At 35.2% G+C, this 25771-nt stretch overlaps 1 protein-coding gene across 9 annotated transcripts in view; it reads right to left on the bottom strand.

The window, feature by feature from the left end:
- LOC118198476 (plexin-A2-like) overlaps positions 1-25771 on the bottom strand; it is a 1098378-nt gene that overhangs the window by 241075 nt on the left and 831532 nt on the right. For all 9 annotated transcript variants that reach the window (XM_085827537.1, XM_085827540.1, XM_085827535.1 and 6 more), the window contains one exon: positions 20431-20613. In XM_085827537.1, coding sequence (XP_085683663.1) covers positions 20431-20613 — 183 coding nt within the window. The remainder of the gene's footprint in view (positions 1-20430; positions 20614-25771) is intronic.

The following is a 25771-nucleotide window of genomic DNA, read 5'->3' as shown; positions in this document are numbered from 1 at the left end:
ATGTCGAAACATTTTCGTTAATGTCAGCATTTTAAATAAATTGCTGGTGTTATCAACATTTTGGTTTCAGATTAAGGTAATTCATACGGTACGTTACTGCGACGCTAATTCATTTATTGACATTGAGAAAAGGTCGTTATATTACGTTAAATTTAATTTATGACGTCATACGTATAAATATTAACCTGAAATGTCAAAAGTTTTTGTTTCTTTGTTTGGCAACAACAGAAATGTTTACGAATTGGCTGTTGCCTGGAAAGAATGAACTGATTTCATTCATATTGAAATGTTTTTATGCATTTTCTTTTCACGTGTACAGAGCTCATAAATTTTATTGGTCGCAGCCTGCTACCCTATTTACTAGTAAACGCTGTGAAAACCATCGTTTTTCGATATCTAAAGTTACAATAGGTAATACTTTCAACAAGAAAGGAAAAAAAAAACCGTAAATATTTGGCTTCAAGTGGAAAAATTGTTCCAAAGGTACCACTTTCTAACACAGGTATCTAACATAGCTTCTAAATGATGTACGTACAGCTTATAAATTGTTTATTGTACGCAACAAAGTCACCAATATTATATATATTTCGGATAATATATTTTTTGAAAAACTCCCAAAAGAAAAACTTAATCCTTATTTAAATAAACGATAAATGCAGTGTAGCTCATAAAATAAATCTATGATTCTTATTTTGTTAGCTCGCAAGAATAAATTACAATAATAAAAACAACAAGCTAACTGGCAAAAATGCCTTTAATCTTAGTTTCGTTTAATTTTTTTCACAGAAATCATTGATTTACAAGATCAAGATTTTGAGAAAAAAATTCTTTTCCAATTAAAACTCGTATTAATCTCGACCTCTTACTTCAATTCGGCGACACCGCTGCTCAGGTGAAAATTAATCTCTCGGTCAGGAAACAGTATAAAAGATTAAAAAAAAAAAAAATTAAACATAAAAAAAATCAGAATTAAAAAAAAGCGAAAAGAAATCGTTCGCAACCTAATTTGGGCTGCATCATTTCGTTTGAGCTGCTCATAAATTCGCCTTCTAAATACCTATTGTCCTTTTATAGTAGCTCGTAAAATGACTCAAGCATGTGATGATGAAATTTATGTCCGGGATTGTAAAAAGAAGAAAAGGTAGAAGCAAATGCATAGTCGTAAAAGCTTGAGACTGAGTGTCATTTGACGCTTATTAGCATGTAACAATATATATATAAAGAAAAGACTATAAATGGACGAAGTAATAATAATCGTGCAACGCCAGATTGCAGAAAAAGAGCTATGCGCCATTTTTTAATCAGAACGGAAGGACAGCTGTTTGATTCAACAAATGGAAGAACATAGTGAAATATCCTGCACAAGTACAAATCAGTACCTTAATATTAATAATACATAAAATGGTATAAAAAGTACCTTAATATTAATTGCCACTAATTAGCGCTCTTGAATTTTAATGTAAAATTTAATGTTTAAATTCCTATGTTTTTTAATATCCATTTTCAGAATTCCAACTTCCACATTATAGTACTTGGTGCGTTCTACGGACGCTAGTATTACAGTTCCAGAAACACGTTTACAAGTCGTCGAAAACACTACGTTAAACTCGCTGAAACAATCAGCAACACAGCTTTCACGCTACAACGATGGAAGACAGCTTCACGGCAAAACATTAAAAATCGCACGAGTAGTTTTTAAAAAATCTGATGTGTACACCACATGACTTCCTTGTACGGAATATTAAATTATACGCATTTTTTCTTGCGTTTTATTTAAGCTTATTAGATTGAATTAAACCTACTTCGCCGAAAGCGCATAAACCACAACAGAATAAATGCATTCTTTAAAATTCACTTTGTTTACTATAGCGACACTCTGGCGCTAGGTTTACTTAACAGTATTATATTTCATTCATATTATAACTCAGAATCCACAAAATGTATATCATTTAAAGAATTATCTAATCGTTGCCACATGTTCTATTCAAATACTATAACAAAGCTAGAACGATGTACAAAAGAAATTAAGCAAACAAAACAAAAAAAAAGAAACAGTTTTTCACAGACGATTGAGTATTTCTCATTTAATTAATTCAGTTTTCACTTCGCGAGAAGGCAAAAATACATAAAAACTCAAAATATCTATATTAAAAATTACGAAGTAAATCTCAAACGCTTATTTCCTCGAAAAAATTCTAGAAAGAATTAAGCATGATTTAATTGGCAATAATAAATGAATTTCGTTATCTTTGTTGTTGCGAAGCTAAGTTTCTCTAGATTGGCAACAAATCCATTAGTCTCCTGTTTCAAATGTAAACATCAATGGCCGCCATTAAAAAGAGGTTTAGCGGCAATTAAACAACTTTAAAATTGCTGATAATTCTAAAAATATTGCAAACAGATTTACTAAAGGCCTAAAATCCTTAACCGGAAGACAAAAACAACATAATTCAATCATTTTTAAAGCAAAAAATGTACAATTTACAAACATATAAGAGTAAAGAAACCGAGATCACTGAGCCGGGTAATAGAGTGGATATATATATAAATATATTTATATACGTTTGGTGCTGCCGATTGCAACCAAAATACGAGGTGCACATCTACATGTTATAGCAGTCCTATATACAAAATTTCAACGTTCTGAGGCTACTCGTTTTTTAGTTATGAGAGATACGTACGTACGCACGAACGTACGCACGTACCTACATACGTTCGTACAGACGCCACGAAAAATTCTCTTCAGAATTAATTTTAAAGCAGTTTTATAATTTTTTTGAAGGAAAAGAGTATTTTATTCTGTCCTTACGTACAGATATCACGCAAAAACATCGTTAAATTGCATTCGATAGTGGTCAAAATGGATATTTTCGTTGAAATATGCTGCCTGAAACTTTTAGCGATTACAATACTTCCTTTTTACTTCGTATAAGGAAGTAAAAATTAGCTCTCAAAATCTGAGCTCCTCAGTGTTAATTGAATTTGGTATATATTTAATAATATCTCATTTTTTTATTAAACTTATTTGATTCTTCCCTTCATATTTCGAAATTCAGGTTCATTCCAAATAAAATTTGCCCATTTTTTGTGATTTATTTTTTAATTTTGTATTTTAAGATAATTTTTATAAATTTTTCGAAAAAAATTTTGAATTATAGCCTATAACATTTTTGCTATCACCATAAAGTAGATGTATTTCTAAGCAAAATATAGAGCAAAATATAGAGTTTTTTTATTCAAAATTTCCGAAAATATTGTTACGAATTTGGTATTTAAAAAGCTAATGTTAGTTCAATTATAAATTAAATGGTTTTATTTCTCGAGCAGTGCAGCGCGTGACGAATATTAAAAGAAAGCTAAGCCGGAAAATTGAACATACAAGAGCGCGTGCATTAAATAAATAAATATCTCTTTTTGATTTCGAGAAAGTACTGGAAAATTCTAGCGCGTGATTTTAAAATCTTATAAAAGGAGGAAAACATCTCAGTTTGTAGTAGTTGCTTAGTTTGTTGTTGTTTAGAAAACTACTGTTGTTGATTGTAGCGAATTCGCGTTCTTTAGCTGTTTTGAATTACGTTCTATTGGACATTTGAGTAGTTAAAAGATAAGTACTGTGAGATATTGTAATACTGCATGATAATTTGAGAAAATTTAAGCATTTTTGTTGTGATAATAATAAATTTTTGTTCATTTTTCATCGGACTTGTGCATTCATTTCATAACGAACCCGTACGCACGCAACAATTTTTGGTGTCACGAGTGGGGTTTGAATGCCAATAACAAGAGCGATGGAAGAACAATTGAGACAGCTCATTAGTGCTTTTGCTGCATTCCAAGAAAAGATGGAAGCTGGCCAAGCATCATTTAAGGAAGAAATGAAATTGGGCCAGGAATCCGTTAAGGAAGAAATGAAATTGGGCCAGGAATCCGTTAAGGACGAAATGAAAGCCGTTCAAGCTGGTCAAGAAGAAATGAAAAGAGAAATTACTTGCATAATAGAAAATAAATTTGAAGCTATGGAAGGCAGAATTGACGCAGTTGAAAATAAAGTTGGACATATTGAAGAAAGAGTTTCTTCGGTGAAAGAAGAAATAGAAGAAAGAGTTTCTTCTGTAAAAGAACAAATTGATGAGAGAGTTTCTGCAGTTGCCAAAGAAATGGATACTTTAAAGAAATTCGTAGCGTCGGCAGGGAGCAGGAGTGATGATTTTAAATTCTTACCAATGCCTGCTCGTCCACCTCTGAAGCTATCCACATATGATGGGAAGACCTCCTGGCAGGTGTATAAGACACAATTTTCTATCGTGGCGGATGCGAATGGATGGGATTCCCAAGCTAAGGCCTGTCATCTCGCCGCTTCTCTAAGAGCCGACGCAGCGGATATCCTTCAGACTCTTCCCGAAAACAAAAGGTTAGATTTCGAAGCTCTGTCCGGCGCCTTGGAGTTGCGCTTTGGGGAGAAGTGTTTAAAAGACTACAGCAGGCTCCAATTAAAATCTCGTCAACAGAAGCCTACCGAAACACTTCAGGAGCTCGCCGCGGATGTTGAAAGGCTGTCCCATCTCGCCTTTTCAGAATGCCCGACAGAAACAAGGGAAATCCTGTCCTTGCAATACTTTATCGACGGCATCCGAGATACTGAAATACAGAAAGCTCTACGAATGGCGGATGTAAAAGATTTAAAAAGTGCTCTAGTGTACGCCATGAAATTTGAGGCAGCCCAGCAAGCCACTCGTCGAGACCGCTACCCAGTTAGAGCTGTGCGAGTCCATGAGCCAGTGGATCAACTGATGGCTCGTTTAGATGATTTAGCCAGACAAGTCGAAGATTTGATACGGAGTAGCAGTGAGAACAAAGTGGCTGTAAGATGTTGGAGATGTGGTTCTGAAGGTCACCTACGACGGCATTGCAGAACACCCCAGGGCACGGATAATGAAACGGATGAGTTGACAAGACCAGTGAATGCTTTAAGACGGAATAGTGGTGAAACAAAACCGACCCTAAAGTGCTGGAATTGCGGTGTTGAAGGCCACCTACGAAGGAACTGCAGAACTCCCCAGAGCACGGAAAATAAGGCATACGATTTAAACAGAAAATTAAATGCCACGGGAAGGAAAAGGACTGACAAGAAACCAAAGTGCTGGAACTGTGGAGCTGAAGGCCACGTACGAAAGAATTGCAGAACACCCCAGGGTACGAAAATTGAGACAATTTCTGAGCAACGACGCAGGAAAGAAATTAATGACCATATCAAGGAACGGAGGTTGCCAGATAATGAAAAACCCTGTTTTAAAGCGCTTAAGATCTCTATAGTGAGTGGCAACAATAACGGACTGTCCATCAATGGGAATATCGATGGAGTTCATTGCAATATGATCATTGACACAGGAGCTAATGTTACCATCATTAGGAAAGATTTAGCTGAACAGTTTAAAGATAAACTTATTTGGACGCCATCCTGTGTTACCCTTCAGACTGCGTCTGGTGACAAGATCGACATAACTGGGAAGTTAAACGTAAACATCACGTTTGGAAGTGCCGCCTACCATCACACGGCATATGTGGCGGATATTACAGATCCATGCATACTCGGATTGGACTTTTTAAGGAAATACAATTTTTCCTTAGATTTCAAAAACAATAAGCTGCTTTCAGCATCTGATGGCATGACTATCCATCCTCAAAAGGGATCCTCGCCTGGAAATGTCGACGCCTTGTCCGAAAGATCGAGCTTGGGAAGCTGCCGAAATCATACCAGGGTCGAAAAGAAACTCAAGACTACCAGCTATTCTCCATCCCAGAAGCTCTTCGGTCGAGACCTTCGTCTGCCTTGTGACCGCCTGTTTAGTCGCCCTACGGATGCGCCTTCATCGCCTGAGGAACACATCCAAGATGCCCAGGCCCGGTTTGAGGGGATGCACCGTTCTGCACGAAAGCGAGTCAACTTGGCGACGGAGAAAATGAAGACCAGATGCGACACAAGAGCTACTAGACATAGATCCAACAAAGGAGACAAGGTATGGTTGTGGAACCCGATTCAACGAAAAGGACTGAGTCCTAAATTACAGTCACCTTCGGATGGTCCATATACAGTACTGAACACGAATGACGCCGTGGTTCGGATCCGTGAGTCTTCGAACTCTTACGACAGGTTAGCTCATTACTATGGCCATAGTACGTAATGTAAATAATTGTAAATAGTATCAGACCATGGTCCTTTTTGTTTTTAAATGTGTATTTGATTTGATTTGTATTTAGTATTTGATTTGCATTTAGTATTTTATTTGTATTTAGTATTTGTTTTGTATTTAGTATTTGATAGCATTTGATTTGTTTAAGTTAGTTATTGCATTTATTGTTTATGTTGTTTGATATTGTAATGTAATGTTTATGCCTCAGTTGCAATTATGCCACAGTTGTAAGTTTAGCTTCCTGTCCAGGGATTGTACTGCCCGGGACGTGCAGTCCTTGGGAAGGGGGCAGTGTTACGAATTTGGTATTTAAAAAGCTAATGTTAGTTCAATTATAAATTAAATGGTTTTATTTCTCGAGCAGTGCAGCGCGTGACGAATATTAAAAGAAAGCTAAGCCGGAAAATTGAACATACAAGAGCGCGTGCATTAAATAAATAAATATCTCTTTTTGATTTCGAGAAAGTACTGGAAAATTCTAGCGCGTGATTTTAAAATCTTATAAAAGGAGGAAAACATCTCAGTTTGTAGTAGTTGCTTAGTTTGTTGTTGTTTAGAAAACTACTGTTGTTGATTGTAGCGAATTCGCGGATTAGCGTTCTTTAGCTGTTTTGAATTACGTTCTATTGGACATTTGAGTAGTTAAAAGATAAGTACTGTGAGATATTGTAATACTGCATGATAATTTGAGAAAATTTAAGCATTTTTGTTGTGATAATAATAAATTTTTGTTCATTTTTCATCGGACTTGTGCATTCATTTCATAACGAACCCGTACGCACGCAACGATATATACGTGAATTTACTTTTCGCATGTTTTGAATTTGGCGTATTTATTATAAGCGATAATAACGATAATGCGGTTTACGTACTTTGTTCAAATTATTTGAAATTATGAATGATGACTGTTTTTCCGCTTTTGGACAATGAAAAGAAGTTCGTTCTGCCAAGTTTCGTAAAAATTGCACGAGCAGTTTTTAAAAAATTTGCTCTCAAAATTTTAGCTCCTCAGCGTTAATTGAATTTGGCATATACGAATTTGGCATATTAAAAGAGGAAAGGAAAATAGGTTGCTATAAATTAGCACGCCAAAAAAATACGCCTAGTTAAATTTTTGAATTTTCCCGTAAATTTCGCACCAAATTTTACAAAAGTTAGTATTTAGGCATAATTTGAGTCGTAGAATCAAAATATTGAAAAACACTGGCATGTTATCACAGAAAATGTCCGATTTCGTGTCAAAGTACCCATTTTAGAACAAATCTATATATATAAATCTAATATATATCCCAAGTCGCGCTTTCGAGACATGAAAAACGCAATTTGAATTTTGACAATCGGCCCAGTAGAACGGGAGATACAGAACTGTGCTTTTTAGTCCAAAGGGGCTGCTTTGTCCCTGTGGGACTATACTTTTCGTTTTGCGATTTTGCGTCGAATCTCACTGAATGTCCGTTTCACTTTTCAAACTGTTGCCACCCAATATTAGCAACCTGTATTATATTTTAAGAAATTAAACAATGAAGAATCTGCATAAATGTACGTATGTTTCCTCGCATAGTGATAAAACAACGGTACCTAGAGCCATCTAATTTTGAATGACGTAATCCTCCTGCGAATATGGGCATATGGAAGCCCAAATTTGAAATTTGTTTTATGACCAATTTCATATTTTGTAAAACTTTAGCGAATTTTTGATTAACAAACTCAAGGATTTCAAAGCGAGCAATGGCAACGTTGTACGGAAAAAACATTTTTATCTGCAGCACGTGAGATTGTGTATCGGAAATTCTAAAGATAAGTTCAATTTAAAATTACTTTGCGATTTTGCTGTTGAACTGAATTTTATGGTTCAAGTGCGAAGAGCATAATATTTAATAAATAAAGGCAACACATAAAATGTTAAACAAATGTCCCTTTGGACGTAATTTCAAATCTGAAGCTTTTCATATTTTTATTTCCCACCTGTGTTTCTTTCTTTCTTTTAATCATATGTTTTCTATTTTTACGAGTCTTTTCTCAGTTCATGATATCAATATTTAGTTTTCTTACCAAGATGCCTTTATAAAACATTTTTTTCTTTCTGCCTTTTCATTATTAAGGTTTTGTGTGTTTATTTATTAAATATCATATTCTTGCCGCTTACGCCAGATAAAATTCGATTCAACAACAAAATATATAAAAATAGCATAGCTTCAGAGTTTTCAATAGAAAATTACGCGCGCTGGAGATAAAAATGTTTTTTTCCGTACAGTGTTGCCGTTCAAAATCGTTGAGTTTGTTCATCAAAAATTCGTTAAAGTTCTACAAAATCTAAATTAGATAATAAAAACCAATTCCAAACTTAGACTTCCAGATACCCATATTCTGATGGAAAACTATGTTATTCAAAATTTGATGACTCTTAAGTTACCGTGTTTTATCACAATATGAGAAACATACTTCATTCATTCAGATTCTTCATTATTTAATTTCGTTATGCATAATACAGGACGATAATATTTGGTGGCAACAATTTGAAAAGTGATACGCCGTTTACAGCGAACCGACGCAAAATGCCATTTCGAAACTAACAGCCCTTTTGGACTAACAACAAATTTTAAATCACACAAATCGAGTGATAAAACACGTTAAAGATACAATTCTGGTAACAGAACCAATGCGATACAAAGTGAAAACTTTAATCTCTCATAAAATATTCAAGCGTCAAAACATATTTGTGTTCAGCCACCACGAAAAGAAACTACAAGATAACTCTACTGGACATTCAATACTAGGAAGAAATAGCTTTGCTAAGGAAAGTCAGTGGAGACCGAATGCACATAAAACACCTCAGTGTCAACGTATAGTGAGAGGGGAAAATGCATTCAAAGAAGAAAAACTGCCAAAAAAGTTCGAAAATCCAAGTTTTACCGCGAAGAGCACTTCCAGAAAGTCATAAAAAAGAAGTCGAAGGACAAGATACATAGACCGAACGCATGCCAGCATCCCCTTTTCTACACACTCAAGATATGCATGCCTGCCTACAGATACATAAATCCATACACATATATACATAAAATTCCAAGAAACCTCACACGAAAAGCGTCGAAAATACATTCAATCGAATTCGACAGAAAAAGAAAAAAATGGTCAACGTGTTCAATCAATACGGATCCGAACCTTCGCTTCGAACACACACACACACACACATATATATATATATATATATATATATATATGGGGGAGGAAGCGTACACGGATATATTTGCAGAAGGGAGAACGTAAAGGGCAAAAAAACGCGCCGTAAGATTTGAAGCGTAAAATAGTCTAATATCTTTTTACCCCGGAAAAAAATATAAAAAGAAATAAGACAAAATTTTTAAAATATATGTAACAGAAAGCGGTCATACGTGTCTTTCCTATGTGTACGAACACCGAGTTTTCTAAGAAATTCTTCCCTCCATCAAAGTGCGACGAGGGAAAATTGTCAAGAAAGATGGAGGTTTCCGGGAGAAATATATAATGGAAAAATAAGATGACAGTTTCGATATTTATACTGACCCAGAAAATTCCCTCGAGTATCACAAAATGTGTATGTATGTATGCGCGTATTTTATAGATATAAACCAAATCCCGCACTCACACCCCGCCACAGACTCATCAGGTCTCTGGCAATATAAACCCATGTGTCAAGTACTTTAGATGAATAGCAATTATAAAGATAACAAATACTTGGAATTGCAATGATCCACATCACTTGTGCTTCTTTCTAGGACGAATAAATACCCTTATTTATTTATTTGAACGTTTCTAATATTTTTCCCAATCTATTAGATTTATCTAAACTAACGCTCACAGCAAGCTAATTGACCTACTTTATCTCCCGCTCTAGTTGTATTTACACTCTGGTTGTATTTATATTACTTTGCAACGTTTTGCAAATATGAAGCCATTAAACATTAACAGAAAAGCAGTGAAGCCGTTCTTCATTTTTTTCTATGAAAATTACAAATTTATTACACATATAAAGTGCAGGAGTTTAATAATCTATACTATTAGAATCTGTGCACGTCTGCTGAATGTTTGTGGAATTATCTCCTCCGAAATGGCGGGGAGTTGAATATCGAGAGAGGTATCCTCCTGACTCCAAATATTCGTGGGAAACCATTTCGACCATTCTCATCTTCGTACGACTTTAATTAGCAAAGATATTAATTAAAAACCCCGAAAAAGCTAATTTTCGCCCTCATTTTTCCGAGTGGCAACAGTCTCGCACGCTGGAGGAAAAAAAACTGATTTAATTCGAGAAGTGTTGCCACTACTCGCCTTCAAATCATAGAGTTTGTTAATAAAAATTTCTAAGTTTAACAAAACAAGAAATAAAAACAGCACTGCCAAACATTAAATATATTATTTCCGATTCCAAAACATCAAGGAAAGCCATTTCGACTGTTTTCATCTTCGCACGAACTTCAATCAATAGAGATATTAATTAGAAACTGTGAAAACACTAATTTTCTCATTCATTTTTCCGAGTGGCAACAGTCTCGCGCGTTAGAGATAAAAATGCATTATTCCGAAAAGTGTTGCCACTGCTCGCTTTCAAATCGTAGAGTCAAAAATTTATAAGTTTATGAAGTAAAAATAACATTGCCAGACGTTAAATATATTATTATTATATAAGGTTATATTCTGACGCTGACGAAAGCACGCGATTGAATGTGACGTCAGTGTATTTTGAAAACTGTTCGTTAATGTCAGCATTCTAAATAAATAGCTGCTGTTGGCAACTTGTTTGTTTCAGGTTAGTATGATTGACACGATATGTTATCGCCGTGTTAATTCTTTTATTGATATTGAGAAAATATTATATTGCATTAAATTTAAATCACGACGTCATACGTATTAACCTGAAGTGTCAAATGTTTTTGTTACCTGGTTTAGCTATAAAAAATTATTTATGAATTGGTTGTTGCTTGGAAAGAATGAATTAATTTCTTTCATATTGAAATGTTTTCATATATTTGCTTTTCAAGGGTACATAGAACTTACAAATATTGCTTGCTCGCTAGTATATAATAAATTAAATCCAGGTAATTAAAAACATATTATCTGAGTTTACAGCTAAATAGGAGTAAATCGGCTTTATTTTACGAAAACGAAAAATTATTTCTTCGTGTAATTTTAATATAATTTGTATGCAAATAAGGTTATACATACATCTAGGTAAACAAAAATTTATTTCGTCATCTTATTTCACTTTATATACAAAAATAACTGAATAGCAAATAAAAAAAAAAATTATTTTGAAACTAATAGAATATTTTACATTTTTACTGCCCAAACTTCATTAAAATAAAATACAATAAAAATAAAATTTTGTCACTTGTATTTATATGACCAAATATGTATTCAGCCGGGCATGGATACCACAACTCAATCATTAAGATTTTCCTCAAATTCGGATAGGATGTGGTCAGCATTTCACATAAGTTAGGGATCTGTTATGCATACTGCCTCGGCAACAAGTGACGAACTTGATCATAATATACCTACGCAAGACCAATAACGCAATTTATAACTAAAAATTAAATTTCAGTCATATTAGTTATGATCTGAACTTTAGAAAAAATGATAGTGTGATATAATATGAACGCTTGATAAAAGAATAATAAACAGCTTTGCAAAAGCAAGCTAGGATCGTTAGATATGTTGTCACTGACAGTTACATAAAAACAGTCTCGATTCTGCGCAAAACTGTCAGCAATATAAGGACTTATTAGAATAATTAAATTAAAGAATTCTGAATTACGATGCGAAGTTTGGTAGGTCCGGCTGAGCATGAAGACGGAATAGTTTTCTTGAAATTGCTAAATACTACATAGACTAAATATTACATTGTTTCTATTCGTTTATGCTTAGGTCGCCGCCTGATGTGGAATTATTGAGAAATATGACCAAAATATCAACTTCTTGGATAGATTATTCAGAAACAGGGCCCAAAATTCGACTACACAAATGGTGACACTTTCATGCATTTATTTAAAGTGAATGTTACCTGGTGCTTTCCCCCCCATCATGTTAGTGAATGGCTCATTGATTTCGGGAGTTACTAAATAACATGCCGATCATTCTTTTGAAGCCACTAAACGTAACTCTGTTTTTTAAACACACTTTCCCTCTCCTTCATTTAGCGTCAACGTTTAACTATCGATACTCGCAACTGCAATCCTGTCCTAAGAGAAAACTACAAACAGTGGGTGAAACCGCACAATGATCCCCAAGAGAGAAGTAATGGCTTCACTAAGGTAGGTTATTGTTAATGCTGTAGTATTCTACTTGGCATGGAGAAAGGAAATCCATTCTAACAAAAAAGTCGCATGTTCAGATGTTTGAGTGAAACAGATTCAGATGTTTGAGTGAAACCTCTACCGATGCGAAAGAGTTAAAAATCATACATGAATTAAAGGAAATGGCAAGAAAGACAGATAAGTCAGAGTTTTTAAAATTGTACAAATGGGAATGTAGAACTTCTTGAGAAGTTGTGGAAGTAATATATTATACTTATTACGCTTGCACTAAAATCCAGATAATACTGGTCCTGGTATACACTGGTGTGCAAAAATTAAGGACGAGACGGTTTTTTCAATATAACTTTGTACAAAAGCTTTCCAAATCAACACATTTAATACCGTAAGATCCCCAATACGTAAGGACATGAGAAATGTAAGCAACACTTACTAAAAGAGAAATCAGAGGGATAAAAAGAAGCTTTATTGAAAAAGTAGCATGGAGCGCAATGCGACTGAAGGCCGAAACATCTCTGTGATGGGTGTCCAGCAAGAAACATCCGGTCTTTAATAGGCGATATGATCTTCCCTGACTGCTAAGCAGGTTTCACAGCGTCTGCCCATGCTGAGAATGAGGGTGTCAATGAGTTGTTGAGGCATTGCTGCCCATTCGTCTTGCAGCGCCAATCGAAGCTCCGGAATCGTTACTGGTGGTAAGGACAAAGCTAAGAAGAAAACCAGTGAAAACCCCCCAGCCAGTCTTTGTGCTTTCATTTTCAGAATTTCTCAATTTCTTGCAGAATTTTGGAAAGAAAAGTAATTAAATTTGGTTTAGGAATTTGTTACCTATGACGATAGAGTTACTGTATTATACTGCACAAGAGAGTATATTTTAGAAACTATTCGAAATCGCTCATTCAGAATAACATCCATGGACATGAAAATGTAACGGAAACTAGAAAATGTCGCTGCCATAATTTTTGGTTTGGTGTATTTAACTATGGCAAAGCACTCGACGGCTATCTGCCTAAGGAGAGGGATGCCTTCGTGGAGAACTTTCTAACGGAAACTAGCTCGTATAAACCTTACGCATGACGAAAATCACGAAAACATCCATGCCGCCAGCCCATTCGCCGGAATTCGAAGCCCGGACGGGACGGCTACCAGTATTCGGTGACTTTACCGCTCGGTCGCTTGTGGACACCATAATTTTTGGCGGAAATCAGATATTTTGTCTCTTCAGATTCCTCTGATAAACTTAATCCACAGGAATCAGAGACAGATCAGTTCAGAAGCTTTTGAAAAATATACTGAAATTTATATTAACCACTAAGATCGATTATTTTAATGAGATTATAAGTACGATTATCGATAATTACGATTTAGATTTATTCCAAGGCTTCGATAGTTATGATTATATTCGTGTTCGATTATCGATAATTACGATTTAGATTTATTTGAAAGCATCGGTACTTACAAAATTATAATCTTGTTCGTTTGGTTTGGCTTATGTGATAAAGGCAAAGCCTCGAGGGTTATCTGCCTAAGGGAATGGATGCTTTCGTGGAGGACTTTCTAAACGAAACTGGATCGTATACGCAATACGCATGGGGAAAACCGGGAAAACATCCATGCAGCCAGCCCGCTCGCGGGATTCGAACCTCGGACCAAACTACCAGTGTTCACTTTACTGCTCGGCCGCTGGTGGGCCTATATAATCTTGTCCGATTATCGATAGTTACGATTTAGTTTTATATCAAGCCATTGATAGTTCCAATTATAATTTTAATGATAATTACGATTTAGATTTATTTCAAAGCAACGATTATAACCTTATCCGATTATCGATAATTACGATTTAGATTCATTTCAAAGCAACGGCAGTTACGATTATAAACTTAACCGATTATCGATAATTACAATTTATATTTATTTCAAGGCATCGATAGTTACGATTATCAATAGGAACTCAGCCAGAATTAAAGAGAGAAGAAAGAAAGTGAGATGAAACGTCAGTTAACAAGTTCTGTAACTAGAGCGGCTCTGTCAATTTTGTTTCCATGATCCCCCCACAAAAGAGAAAACTATTAGAAACAAAATGTAACGGGAACTGCCAACCTCAGCAAAAGAAAAGTGGAACAGAAAATGAATTTTGGTCAGTCGTGCTTCCTCGAGCAATTACACCGGACTTCTCTTATCGTTGATCTAGGAAAGAAGAAAGTTCTAGGAGGGGGAAAAAATTGTCTGCTTCAACTCTCTGACTAAAGAAAACGGTATTTTAATAAAGATATATCCGCCCCTGGAAAGACATTTCCCTTTTCTATTACCACACCAGTGCCTGACCAATCTTGGAAACTTTATAGCAAAATCTTTTTATTCTCAGCACTAAGCATTTGCATTTTTAAAGTTTTCTTTTCGATGGCAAGGTTATCGTTAGACAGCGAAATAAAAAGAACAAAAAGATAGAAGTTCGATTCCAACACGGAAGATTCGATTTCGAATTCTGAAAGTAGAAAACTTATCACTGGGTTCGAACAAAAAACGGAAAAAAAATAATGTTAGTAATAAAATGAACAACACAAAATTTTGACTACACTGTACAAGATTAGTTTACTTTTATTAACCAGTTGTTATTTTACGTCAATTAGCTTTTCTGTCTTTCTTGCATTTTACTGGCAGAATGCTATTTTCTAGTTTGTGCGCACTCAAATGAGGTAGAAAAGAGACATCATATAAAGGAATGTTTTAGATGGTAGAATCAGAGCGTGTTCAGCCTGCTGAAAGCCACGTTTGCTACTTGATTCTCAGAAGATCAATTTATCTGCGGCCTTGCGTTATTCTATCCATTACGCTTCTCACGCCGATATTGGTTTTTGAGCCTAATTGCGCGGATTTTGTTTATGTAGCCTTTTGTCTATCTTTCAATTAATTCTGTCTATTCCGTTACTTTTGGAGTTAAGCCATAAATGCTGGCTGTTTCTGTAAGCATAATCAGTGACTTCTGTTAATCTTCATCTCAGTTAACGTGACTCTATAACAGTAATCGATATATATACGATGACAATGGACATGATAGAAAATTCTTACTTCACTGTTTGCATTCAGGAAAAGAAAATACGTAATTCTGATATTTTTAAGAAATTCAAGCATTGGCTCTCATCTATAAACCTAAGATATAAGAGATTATTTACTGGCAGTAAATAATACAATTAATTTAACCAACAACTGACTTGTATTAAATATTTCTTATAAAATCTCAAAAACAGAATAATCATTGAAAATTACGTGTCTTTTGTTTTTGAAAAAAAAAAAAAAAAAAAATGTTATTTATATATTTAACTCGCAGCAGAACAAACTGCTGTATGCGTAATTTCCTCCTGCATGCTAGAACATTATCAAAAGCGCAACATACCGCTAAAATAAATAAAAAAATACTCAAGAAGAAAACTACTGCTCAATTTTTGCCACCGGAGATTAGTACTATTATTAGCTCAAAAGGGCTATTGGTCTCAAAACGCCATTTTAACGTTGAATCATTGAAAAATGGTGTATCACTTTTTATAGAGTCGGTTTTCTTTGTTTGAATTTTGTACTGCAACTGGACAAAAAATATCTGCACTGCTACTCTTATATTATGGCGCAATGCAGATTAATTTTCAAATAATGCAACATGATCCCAGGAAGGGGATGCAGCCAAATTAAAATGAGGAATTAAAAGGACTGTTGATAAATTTAATTTTTTTCTACCAATCCCACTGAAGCTAAGAAAGATAATTTGCGATGAGGATTATTAATACACTTCAATACATTCCTTAATATTATCCTTTCACCTTACTGTAATAACTTAATGACTGAAGAGAGTGAAGTTGTATGTTTTAAATTTTGGTAACTAACTTTAGTAAAACAAAAAAGTCAATGTGCACTTACACATTACCTCTTGCAGACTTAAATGAAATTTCACTTTAAAATGTACCGTTCTGAGAGCGTTTTAGAAATTAAAAAAATCCATAAAAATTTAAAAATGGAGGAAAAAACCAAACCCCCCCCAAAAAAAATCATGTCTGGCAGTTTCATTTAGTATACATTTTTGAAGGTGTTTTTATGGTTTTATTAACGTTACAAGTGCAGAAAAACACGAAAAAGGAACTACTTTATGTTAGAAAATGAAATCGATTGCCAAAAAACAAAATTCAGTCTTGTTCTGGCGATAATGAGAAATGTTCTTCCTCATCGTCAAGTGCAAAATTAATTCTCCGCAAGCCCATTACTTCTAATCCCCCAAAAATGATACAAACAATAGTCCTATGAAAGGCAATGAGGATTCTTGTAAAAGTAGGAATTTTTTTTTTTTTTTTTAAATTTGTTAACTTTTCCTATTCCCTCTCTCTCCTCCACCTCCAAAAAAGGGGAAAAAATCACTATATTATATGTCGAAAACTGAGCTCTAACTGATGTAAACGCTAACACACACATTCAGCCTATATCAAGCTACGAAGAGCGAAGATGTCTAATTATAGCACCCGCCTTAGAATCGAGTGGCCTCTTACATTAGCTGATCCAGCAAAACTAAAACTAGAGAATAGTGATAATGAATGAAAGCGAAAAAAGATACGGTGAAGATTTAATTGTTTCCAATTGTAAGAGTAATACTTTTTCCCCCGCTTCCAACACAATCGTGATCAAGCATGAAAAGAATCGTAAAACAATGGAACGCAAAAATCTACAAAAAAAAAAAAAAGTCGGCCTGGCTCAAAAAGGTAAAAGGGCATCGTTTTTCTAATTTCGAACATCCAATTCACACTCACTATACTCTAGGAACAAGAGATAACATAGATAAGGATTTTTTTTTTAATCAATGCATTCATCTATTTTAGGGCGTTTGTTTTGAACATAGCTGTATTCAGAGCCATCCGTAACTTGATCTATCAGCTTAAATGCAACCAGATTTAGAAGGCGGACTAATAACGACATGGGGAGGGGGGAAGATTCCTTGTGAAAAAAAAATCCTTCCGAAATTTGCCGAAAATGTGCCGCTGTTTCCGTCTGCACAGCAGAGAACTAGACAAATCAATAACAAAGAAAAAATTTCAGTTCAACCCCCTTTAATGCAGCAAATGCACTGCTCCAGAGGGTTATAGAGATTACATTTTAGTGCACCACAGCACTTTACTCAACAAAAGCGTTTCCTCAGCGAGCGTAGAGACATCTTACAATGCCCCCTCTTCTGACGCCCTGTTAGGTTTTCCTATACGGTCGTCACCCCACCGACGACTCAGTCTTCATCTTTTTTAATCCTCTAAACCATGTCTTGTACCATTCTCTAATAACTGAGGTTGCAAGGATGTTAAGACTGTAGGCAGTGATTCTGTGGTCACTTAATGAGAGAACCATACAGCACTCTCCAGTACTGTATATGGGTTGCAAATCCCACTATTAGCCACAGCCAAATCCTGCCAGCCTTTTCCTCTCGTGGCGCTGGAAATGGGAGCGCTAAATGAGTGAACGGGAACAACTAGTCATTTGGAGGCAATGTGTTCTGTCATTATAAAAGTTTCTATGGTTTTTCATTGGCTGATCCCCAGAGGGTATTGGTTGTATTGAAACCTCCCGCAATAATACAGTGTATTAGATTAATCCGGTAAATCCAGTCAAGCTCTTGCAAAATTATGGCAGGTCTCTTGAAGCAGAGAAAGACAGACTGAAATGAAGAAATTGAAGTCTGTGATAGCCTCCAATTTTATGGTTATTGTATGATCAGACGTATGCATTAATAATGGTACCAGTGCTCCTGTGCAAATAATAGCCGCCAGCCCATTATTGGAAATACAGGGAGTGACTAGAGGGCTCTTGAGAAAGCCCCAGGGAAGAGTTAAATTTTGTTAGCAGATGTGGAAAGTTATAAGTTCCCCACACTTTTGCAGAATGCATTGCAGAAGTTGCAGAAGTGAGAAGAAAGTAATGTGCAATAAATTCCTATCCAAGGAAGAATTTAGATATGGGAAGTGCGCTTAGAAAGGGCCTTCAGCGCTTCTGTACGCGGAACATTTTGTATGAGCAGCTGGACATTTAGTATCGCAGTGCGTGCCCTTACCTTTGCTAAAGGTGTAATCAAAAATTGATGCAGTGAGCAGTATCCTCCTGGCAGGAATCCGTAGGGTTGCACATTGTACAAACTGGCGTTAATCTGCAGTTGCAACCGTAAAAACGTTGGTAATTATGGCAACGAGTCACTACGAAATATTGGCGGAAAAAGCAGACACTGAACTATAAAAACGTTGCTAAGTTTCTTAATAGAATCGAGATACTGTTGTGTAATTTCAATAGCCCAATCATTAGTTGAATCTGAATTTTGAACTGGGTAACGCTATACCGATAGACAAATGTACGGCCTGAATAAAATAGCAGCAGCAGCAGAATGGACTCTGCTGAAGTTGTGGAATGACAAAACTGGCCAGCATACCATGATACATCTGCGTGGTAACGGTATAGGTGTGTGGTCCTGTTAGAATAATGTTCCCAAAAAAGAATAGTCCGCTGATGAAATCCGCTATGCAGTCACAGCAAATGGGGATTTTTGGTAAATGCAGTGGAAGGTCCTGAACTGCATGGAAAAATTCGGATGCATAAATTCAAGAACTGCAAGACTTAGCAGTTCCATTTAGATGAAAAAGGGCCTCGTTTCACCATAGAATTCTCCGTTGTCGACCTCCATTCTAGCATGAAATGTCACAGCGAATGCCACCCATTTATCCTGCAGGTGGCTTACCTTATATGAGTAGAAACAGAGAACTTTCTGCAAGATTTACCATACCGTCGGAAAATTTTAATCTAATTTTCATGCTACGCCCCAGAGACTGCTACTATCAACAATGGTCCCATGGGTGCTGTCAACAATTGTAGTCACGACATCAGTAACTTTCTGCCACCGGTTTCCGCCTTCTATCAAACCCAAGTGCAAAGGACTCTGTTTTTCCAAGCTTCTGAACCACGTCTTTCAATGCATTGATAGAAGGCCTTTACGGTAGCTGTTACGAGTTCTAAACCCATGAACAGCACAAGTTGCTATCTTTATAGGACGAATTACTGACGCTGCTGTCGTTTAATAACCCAGCATTTTCATTTTCAAAATTTACATGTGTTTCATGTGCAGCTTTTCATTTGTGTAGACTACAAAATCACATTTCCTCCTATCTGTAATTTTCCGTACGATTTTTTTTTATCACGGAATCTTTTTCCAATACCATCAACAGCTCCCCCTTCCACATTTGGTGGCATTGCAGCTGATGGATCGAGCTACAAATGGCTTTGAGTAGTATCAGTTTAAAAACAAACACACTGTGCATATAATAAAGCTAATTGTAACGGAATCACCATATGAGTATCATCCTCTTTCACAAGAAACTTATCTAAATCTGAAATATCACAGATATAGTTCGACCGTCTCAAACGCAACCTTGGCTGGCATTCTGCCAAAACACACAGACTCTTTCAAAAGCGTTCCGCGTGACTGAACCTGAACCCCACTACAAGTTCCTTCGCCCCTTAACCAGGCATCACTTAAAGCGACACTGGTCGTCAATTTGCTACCTGCCAGTTCGCTTGGGCTGCCCGTCGCAGTGGGACATTACCCAGCGAGCCCGAAGGCACTACCCCCCCCCGATTATTAGAGCCACTCCGTTCTAGGACTAGGCAGGCCACCTAGTGAGTGACCTTTCCGGGGCCTCCAGAACCACCAACTTCAAAAATTTTATACCCGCGTGGCCGAGAAAGACTAGGTACAGATCCCAGCCAATAGCTTAAAAGAGTTCTCTACGCCGAACCCCCCCGGGGGGGCTCGACCGTAAGAGAGTCCCCATCCTTCCACCCTATTTTGAGAATAATTCGGCTCGAATGTCGCATGCATGTTTGCCCTCATGGTCGCGAATGAGGTGGTCGAACTACAAGTAAGTAATTGAGGTTTTCCTTACCTTTTTCAAATGACCAGAAGATGTGCCGAGAAAAGTGACGGTGTAATCGTGCGTGGAAGTGGCAGCAACTGCTGTCAGAAGAATTCCGGTAAACCGAAGAACAGGAGCGGCTTCCACTGGCATACTACCGCCCAGCGGCGTATTTACATCCATGCCACAAAATTCGTCGTTGATTTGTAATTGCTGTGGATAAGAAAGAAAGAATTAGCAAATTAGAGAAAAAAAGGGAAATTATTACAACTCGTTTTACTAAAGAGTAAAAATTAATAACAATATGAAAAGCTTGGAAATAAATATTTCATTTCACTTCACGATTTTTCATACAAGTTGGACATACAAATTATTCTCTTACGAATACGTTGCATAGGCCTCGCATTTTTAATACTTTAAATGAAAATTATTATTTCACATTTTTGTTTACAAATATAAATTTATCCTGAATCTAGATTACAGTTTATACAATTTTATAATTAAAAATCTGTCTTTCAAGAGCGGAAGCATCCTAAGCATATAAATAATCGTTCCAACATTTTTTATCTCTAAAGTACAAAATTATTTCTTCATGCGACAAGTGTACTTGTCTTCTTTTCTTCAACTCTTACGCAGATACAATGGATAAAAAGCCCCTGTCAATAGCCACTGCTTTTAAATAATTTAGTTCTTGATCAAGAGCCAATCTGGATGAGCAAACTTGAAGAGCATGGAAAACAAAGGAATAAAATGAAGCTAACTTCTGTCTAGTCAGATGACAAGTTTTGAAGTGTGGTGGAAGGCCTATTTTATATATTATATATAGAGAGAGAGTAAAAAGTAATAAATTCCGAAACAAATCCCACAAAGACATCAAAGAAATGAAGTTTAAAATCAGGGCCTACCCCGAAATTCCCCAATAAAAAATGTAAAAAAAACTTTTCCACTGAGTGTTTTTTTAAAACAGAAGGAAATTTAAAAACAATATATATATATAAAAGAAAATCTGAAAGGTTTCAGATTTAAAATTACGTCCAAAAGGGCGTTTTTTTTACCATTTTGTGTGTTACCTTTATTTATTAAATATCATGTTCTTCGCATAAAATTCAATTCAAGAGCAATATCGCAAAATAATTTTAAATTGAACATATCTTTAGAATTTCCGATACACACACTCACGCGCTGGAGGAAAAAAAAATTTTTTTTTTTCTGTACAACGTTGCCATTGCTCGATTTGAAATCGTTCAGTTTGTTAATCAAAAATTCGTTGGCGTTTTACAAAATATGAAATCGATAATACAACAAATTCCAAATTTCGGCTTCCATATGGTCCCTATTCGCAGTAGGATTATGTCATTCAAAATTGGATGGCTCTAGGTACCGTTGTTTTATCACAATGCGAGAAATATACATACATTTATGCAGATTCTTCATTATTTAATTTCTTCAAATATAATACAGGGCGATAATATTTGGTGGCAACAGTTTGAAAAGTGAAACGGACATTCAGAGTGGTTCGACGTAAAATTGCAAAACGAAAACAGTAGTTCCTCACGGGCAAATCCCCTTTGAACTAAAAAGAACAGGCATTGTCACACATTAAATGAGCCTATTTTTAACTCAATAATTTTTATTGCTAAATTAAAAAATCCAAACAATATTTAATATTTTTACGATGTTACAATATTTCTTTCTTCTTTAAAATGTCTTACGATGGCAATGCAAACGAAATAATAAATACAGGATCGAAAAAAAAATGTGAACCATTGCGAAAAAATTTCGAAAACAAAGGCCAAGGAAGATGAACATAAGTCCCACATCGGGGATGTACACGCCATTTGCACACAAAATTAAATTACTCGGTTCGAATACATCAGGCTAGAGTTAATAATCTAAAATTTGCCTCCTTAGAGAAAAAGGTTCATACATTCCTTATTTATCAATAACGGGATATGGAGACTCACACACGCATTAGTGGGGAGAGTAGAGGCGAAAAGAGGCAAGTTTGCACTTTAAGTCATGCTCTTCGATCCCCCGTGGCCATGAAGAGCTGCTGAACAATTCCACACGACCTACGATCTTTTATTTCTCTCGCTAGCTTTTTGAGAGAAGACCAAAAATAAGATTGATAAGATTGAGGGTGTCTTTGATTCGCTTCGCGACGTTCGTCTCGGGGGACATTGGTAGAGAAATCTGCACCCCTCCCAACTTTAGAAAGAGAACAGAGGAGAAATTAAGGAAGGATATATTTTCTCTGTTCTCAGCACTGTCTCTTTTCGGAGAAGAAATTGGAACCTGGTTAAGAAGAATGGGCCCAAAGGGGAAACAATTTATTCCAGACCATGCACTCTTTCCAAACACTAAGTACTCGTAAGGGCGGAGAAAAGGGGAACATGGAAGATTGCGCGGACCACGTTAAGTAGGTTACTTAGAATTCAAGTAAAAATACACTATAAGTCAGCGATGGCTGATCTGGCTTGGTGGTGGCGTGGCAAATGCGGTCAAGAGCAGGAGACTGACGTTAATTACGGAAGGGGAAAGTAAACGGCTGTGTCAGGGATCATAAGGGGAGATATATTTTTTTAAAAAAAGTGTTTTTTGGCTAGTTTATACATTCAAAGGAAAATACAAGTTACTCACTGAACTTCGCACATTAGTCTGAATAACCTTTAAACCCGATGAACAGTACATTTGTGTGACAAGGCGAGCTTTCTGACTGTACAATCTGTTTTACATTTAGCGAGCTTGTGCCGAATAAGTTTATTCGCCATTTTATGTAATTTCTGCAATATTTTGTAATTCTTTTATTTTTTCATTTAAATTTTATTTTTATAAAGATAATTTCTTTTTATTCACAAATATTTATATTTTCTATTTTTCTAATAAGTGAAACATTTAATTAAATTATGATATTTTGTTTTCATAAGATAAAGTACGAAACCTTTGTTAAAATTTTCATAGCTCACTGTAGTTCAGTGACCGTATTTTAATGTGCCATTTTATTCGCGAGTCCATTCATCCGATTTGAAACTTGGGAATGAATTAACAAATCGATCTTTCCATTCAATTAGTCCTATCGACTTGAATACAGTGAGCCTGAGTAAACGGGAAGTATCTTTCGTAAATATAAAAACCATTATAAGCGCATTTCTAAATAATAATTTTAAAATATAATTTTCACAGCTTTTTGACGCTGCTTTCATTTCTTGATTATAAATATAAATATATGTACTGAAAATTACGGAGAGAATAACACATACGTATCTGTTATTACGAGAATAAGTATTGCTAATGTATGCGATAGGGCTTGAAAACTAATTTTGATTCACCTTTCTTTTCTTTATGAATGACGAATATCTGTTTGCCATACACGTGATCAAATAGGGAATAAGTGTTTAATCCGTAAGATTATAAGTATTGATTAACATTTCATATAACTACTTTTAATTGAGGCTTTCTAAGAGCAACCCCCTTAATTTTGACTCGACGCTTTTAATTCTAGACTAGGATATGAGCATAGAATCTACCTTTAAACAATGGGATTTTTTTTTTAAACACTGTGGCATGACAGTGCCTAGTAATAATAGTTTTAGCGTCACTAAGAATCATTTTCTGGATTCTCATATTGATTTTTTTCCAAAAGATATTAAAAGCTGCAATTGACGAGTATGAGCAATGCATAATACATACATATATAACGTAAGCATACCATAAAGAAAAATGAACCCCAACAAAAGCTGATCGACTGCTATTAAACTCTAAAGAGGGGTTTATCAGAAGGGAAATGGCAATTAAAATCAATTAAAATTCCATTTAATTGATTTTAATTATTTATTTACTGTATCAATTTATTATTAATTCTAATGGATTGGAATATTTGAATATGAATTAGCTGAATATTTAAGAAAAATATTATGACTGCGAGAATAGGAAAAAAAAAACATTTTTTGAATATTTACTTTCTTATAGAATGCAGATAAATTCATTTTTACTCAATGAAAATCAAAATTTAGTAGCTAATTAATCTGTCCTGTATCGAGCACTTTAGTTCAGTGATCCGTATTAATGTGCGCTTTTTTTTTTTTTTTTTTAATTTAAATGTTTCAAGAATAATTAGAAAAGGGCATAACTCTCTTCTTACCCTTAAATTCTTCAATAAAAAAACTGCATTTTCAGCTATAACCAAGTGAAATAATTTTCTAAATATAATTCAAAGCATGAAAAATAAGGTACATAAACAGCTTGGAAATGGAACTAGCATTGAGATTCTCTTTAAGAAATATGGTGAAGCTTAGCAGAAAGTCTACGAAGTGAAGTAATTCCGTAGAATATTTTCTCTTTATGATTAAATTGCTCTCAATTATACTTTATAAACGACATGTAAATACTATTTAATGTATATGTGTGGATGTGTGTGTAGCTCACTAGCGGCTGAGCTGTAAAACCTGGCAGGTCGATCCGGGGTTCGAATCCGGATCGACGGGGATGGCTGTATTGGCGTTTTCGAGGTTTTCCCCACGTGTAACGTGCATAAGAGTCAGTTTTGCTTAGAAAGTTCTCCACGAGGCACCCTTACCCCTAGGCAAATAACAGTCGAATGCTTTGCTATAATCAAAGAAACCAGACCAAACAATAGATATATAAATAAGTAGCTTAAAAACTGCTATATTTTACGTATACTTATCAAGTAATATTTCAATATATATAATGATTAAAAGAAAGGAAAAGTAGGATCCTAACTGATTGTATATAATGTAATCCCTATGAAGGCCCTAACAGTTCTTTCTCACTTAAAGTCGTAACCCAAAAAGAGAACAAATTAAACTTCAGATACGTATACAATACTGAATCTAATACAAAAAATACAAAATATAAAAATAAATTATATATGTACGAAACCTAACTAACCATTTATATTGATATTACGTAAATATACGTATGGTAATGAACATTGTATAATAAAGATATTTTATACCTTGTTCTATATTTGGTTCCATTTATATATACCTATACATAGATATATATAATTTAAGGATTCCATTTAAGGATTATAGTAGTAGTTAATACTACTACATATAAAACACAAAAGTGCATCAATAATGTATCTTTCAGTATTATTTAACTTCCTTTTTAAGAATTTTCTGCATTATAGTTTGCGTTATTTTATTCTAAGTCTCATATAAAAACAACTATTGTTTATATGTCATTAGAAAATTAACCAAAAAGCAGCGACCACAATGTAATTGAGAAACAGTCCTTAGCCGTGAAAAGATTGAAAGCCATTCGGTTATGACTATTATCTCACATACTCAGCTACTTCGCATATATGGAACATAGCATTCGAAATGAAAAACTCAATATTTACTACAAA

The sequence above is a fragment of the Stegodyphus dumicola genome, chromosome 12 (genome assembly GCF_044657685.1).
Source record: "Stegodyphus dumicola isolate Sdum_Otavi_A_Nest chromosome 12, ASM4465768v1".
NCBI classification, from domain to species: domain Eukaryota; kingdom Metazoa; phylum Arthropoda; class Arachnida; order Araneae; family Eresidae; genus Stegodyphus; species Stegodyphus dumicola.
This window is presented reverse-complemented; position numbering and strand designations above follow the sequence as displayed.